This window comes from Stegastes partitus, unplaced genomic scaffold (genome assembly GCF_000690725.1).
Source record: "Stegastes partitus isolate 25-593 unplaced genomic scaffold, Stegastes_partitus-1.0.2 Scaffold1008, whole genome shotgun sequence".
In the NCBI taxonomy this organism is placed as follows: domain Eukaryota; kingdom Metazoa; phylum Chordata; class Actinopteri; family Pomacentridae; genus Stegastes; species Stegastes partitus.
The window spans coordinates 175,676-179,581 of record NW_007578739.1 but is presented as its reverse complement, the minus strand read 5'-3'; the positions used below and the strand labels follow the sequence as shown (position 1 = coordinate 179,581).

Here is a 3,906-nt window from a genome sequence, read left to right as displayed (position 1 = left end):
GATGGTTTCTGTTAGGGGTTGTTGTTGCTCCTCTTTATGATTGTTTAATGTTCAATTTTTGTTTCTTTCTGGTGGTTTTGTGTCTGTGGTTGTTTTGTTTTTTCACTTTTTGATGCGCTTCACAGAAACAGCTTTGAACCGTCACTCAGGCTGGGTTTGCTCTGCAGGTGCAGGTGGATGGTTAATGTATTCCTCGTGGTTCCTGTTAATATAATGTATTCGGTTTTCAACTCCATGAACCTACAAGATATTGATCTTCAGTGGAGCTCGACAGTCAAACCTGAACTGACAGCAAATGAAACAACACAATTAAGATCCTGACTGAGAATCTTCAGAGGCAGCGGGCTTTCTTCAGTATTGTAGTAATTAAGTGGCAATTTTCTAGTAAATTTAGATTTATTACAAACAGGATGCGCCAACAAATAATTTGGCTGCTTTTTAAAGGCACCAATTTGAGCGAATAAAGGAGGAACAGCGGCGCAGTAATGAGCCGACACTGTGCTGCTCCACCGATCGCCTTCATTTCTACCCCGTGTTGTTTTGTTTCCTGACTTTCTCATTTACAGACTCTCAGATCTCCTCGTCAGAAAAGGTCTTTTGTGGAATTATAGTTTGTCTCTTAGAGATGAATCATGTTTACTCAGAGCCACAGAAATGAGTCGCCTGCCTCCTTTTTCTGCCACAAAAGTGAAACAGCAAATGTTGTTATTGTGGATTTACTCACTTCAAGGGTGTGTTTGGTTTGAGTCTCTGTGGGGCTTTTATGTGTTTTATGGTTGTTTCTTTTTTGTGGTTGCTTTGTGTCTCTGTGGGGCTTTTTGTTTGTCTTTTTGGTGGCTGTTTTGTGTATTTTGTGGTTGTTTTGTGCTATTTTGTGCTAGTTTTTTTTTTCTCTGTGGTTGGTTTGAGTCACTTTTTGTGGTTTTGTTTTGTTTTTTTGCTATTTTGTCGTTGTTTTGTGCCACTTTTTTGTTTTTTTGTGTTTCTTTGGGGTTGTTTTGCATCTGTTTTTGGTTGTGTTGTGTATTTTGTTTTGTGTCACTTTTTGTTTTTTGGGTTTTTTTTGGCTATTTTGTGGTTGTTTTGTACCCTGTTATGGTTGTGTTTTTTTTTTTTATTTGTGTGTTGGTTTTGCGTCTCTTTGTACTTGTTTTGTGTATTTTGTAGTTGTTTTGTGCCACTTTTTTGTTTTTTTTGTGTTTCTTTGTGTATGTTTTATGTGTTTTGTAGTAGTTTTGCTTTCTCTGTGGTTGTTTTGTGTCACTTTTTGTATTTTTTTGGCTATTTTGTGGTTATTTTGTACCTTATAATGGTTGTTTTTTTCATCTTTGTGTTGGTTTTGCGTGTCTTTGTGCTTGTTTTGTGTATTTTGTTCTAGTTTTGTCTATCTTGTGGTATTTTTGTTTTATTTGTGGTCATTTTCAGTCACTTTTTCTTGTTTTGCATTTGTGTTTTTTTGTTGTGTCTCTTTGAGGTTGTTTTGTATCTGTGTGGTTGTTTTTTTTTCATCTTATTGTGTTGGTTTTGTGTCTGTTTGTGCTTGTTTTGTGTATTTTGTGCTAGTTTTGTCTACATTGTGGCATTTTTGTTTTATTTGTGGTTATTTTCGATCACTTTTTGTTGTTTTGCCTTTGTGGTTTTTTGTCTCTTTGAGCTTGTTTTGTGTAATTTGTGGTAGCTTTGTTTTTCTTTTGGTGTTGTTTTGTGTCATTATGTGCAAATTTAGTTGACTTATTTGTTATTGTTGTGGTTGTTTTGTGTCTCTTTGTGCTGATGTCTCTTTGTGTTTCTTCTCATTGAGGCGTCAGACGTGTTTGTTGTGTTGCAGAGATGTTCATATTAAATGCGTCTTCTCGCAGCGAGCATCGCGTTGTGTCGCCTCTTTCGTTGCTACATGAGAATAAAGTGTAATAAGTGAGCAGCTGGTTCACATGTAGACCTGATGAGGGCTTTGTGTGTCTTTACATGGTGCTGGATGGTTGTTCCCGTGAACACAGCAGGAAGCCGGAGGTCTGACAGCAAACTGACACTCTGAGCTCTGATCAAACAGAAAAGACAATAACGAAGCTGGTTTGACGAGGATTCGTCCTCTGAGGATCCTGCAGAGATCATCTCTGCACAGAGGAGGAGGACACGCAGCAGCAGCAGCATGTTAGCAGCCCGATAAGAAGCACCCAGAGCTTGTGTGTTCACTTTAATGTTGCTGCTGCAGTGAAGCTCAGACACGTGACGCAACACTGCAGCGAACAAACACTGTGACACGAAAACAGCCCGAAGACCCTCGTCTGTCTGGTGTCACGCTGTCGTCATGCTGAGTGTCTTTAACTAAGTTTGTGTCTGTTTGTGGCGACTTTGTGTCCTTCACTGGTCATTCTGTGTCTTTGTGGTCATTTTGCATGACTTTCTGATTGTTTTGTGTCTCTTTGTGGTGATTTTGTGTTTTTTTGTTGTTGATTTGTGTCTATGTGGTTGTTTTTTGTTTCTGGAAACTCATCTAGTTTCTTTGTGGTCATTTTGGGGTATTTCTGGTTGTTTTGTGTGTTTTTCCATCATTTTGTGTGTCTTTGTGGTCATTTTGTGTCTCATTGTGGTGATTTTGTATGTTTTTTTCATCATTTTGTGTCTCCTTGTGGTCGTTTTGTTACTCTAAGTTTATTTTGTGTTTTTTTGTGGTTGTTTTGTGTCTCTTTGTGGTTATTTTGGATCTCTCTGTGGATGTTTTGTGTATTTTTTTTAATCATAATTTTGTATCTCTTTGTGTTTATTTTGTGTCTCTTTGTGGTTATTTTATGTTTTTTTTGTATTATTTTTTTGTCTATTTGTGTTTATTTTGTGTCTGCGATTGTTTTGTGTCTCTTTCTGATTGTTTTGTTTCTCTTTGTGGCTGTTTTGTGTCTCATTGTGGTGATTTTGTGTCTTTTTTTCATCATTTAGTGTCTCTTTGTCGTTGTTTTTTTTTGGCATTATTTTGTGTCTATTTGTGTTTATTTTGTGTCTCCTTGTGATTGTTTTGTTTATTTGTATCATCATTTTATGTCTGTTTGTGTTTATTTTGTCCCTCTAAGTTTAGTTTTTGTCTCCTTGTGGTCATTCTGTGTCTCTTTGTGGTTGTTTTGTGTAACCCCCCATGTCTTTGCTGAACAGTTCAGGGTTTTTGTGTCGCAGCAGTTTGTATTTCCGAAGCAGCATCTTTAAATAACGCTGTAATCCGTGTGAAGCGTTTGTAAATCATGTTGTGTAACGGACCTGGAGGAACTCCAGCTTCTGTTTGATGTCTTCACATGTTTCACAACAGTGTGAACACGTATGTTGCGCTTTAAGAGGATTTCCTGTGTTGTCGTGTCGTGTTGTTGTCAGTGTGACAGATGCTGCTGTAATGAATCACATTTACGTCCTGAAGCCTCACATCTCGGCTTGATTGCCGCTGACAAACCGTAAACATCTTTGACTCGATTGGTGGCTGGTTTTAATCAGTTGGTGTCCTGGTTTTCTCATTTTGTGTGTCATTTTTCCATTTTGCCTCTCAGTCTTCTCATTCTGTGTCTCATTTCTCTGATACTGTGTCTTGTTTTTCTGATTTTTCAACACCTGCGTTCAGCTTTAGGAGGATTTCTCTTGTTGTCTTGTTGCGTTTGTCTCAGTGTGACAGATGCTGCTGTAATGAATTAGATTTAAAGCCTCACATCTCTCTCTGTTGTCTCTCTGTGCCTTCAATTAGCTCTGACACATGTTGGACGTCCACTCAGTGTGCGACGCTCCTACCTGTTGTTGTGTGATGACCTGCGGTGATTGTGTGTTGTTGTTTGTGTGCAGCTGCTTTGGGAACGCTGGAGTTTGAGCTGCGATACGATCAGAGTTCCAGTGAGCTGCACTGCACCGTGCTGAGAGCCAAGGTGAGGAGATGTA

The 3,906-nt window shown here is 38.6% G+C and overlaps 1 protein-coding gene across 1 annotated transcript in view; it reads left to right on the top strand.

The window, feature by feature from the left end:
* Positions 1-3,906, top strand: part of doc2a (double C2-like domains, alpha) — a 41,423-nt gene that overhangs the window by 2,045 nt on the left and 35,472 nt on the right. Inside the window, exon 2 of the mRNA XM_008294941.1 lies at positions 3,814-3,893. Coding sequence (XP_008293163.1) covers positions 3,814-3,893 — 80 coding nt within the window. The remainder of the gene's footprint in view (positions 1-3,813; positions 3,894-3,906) is intronic.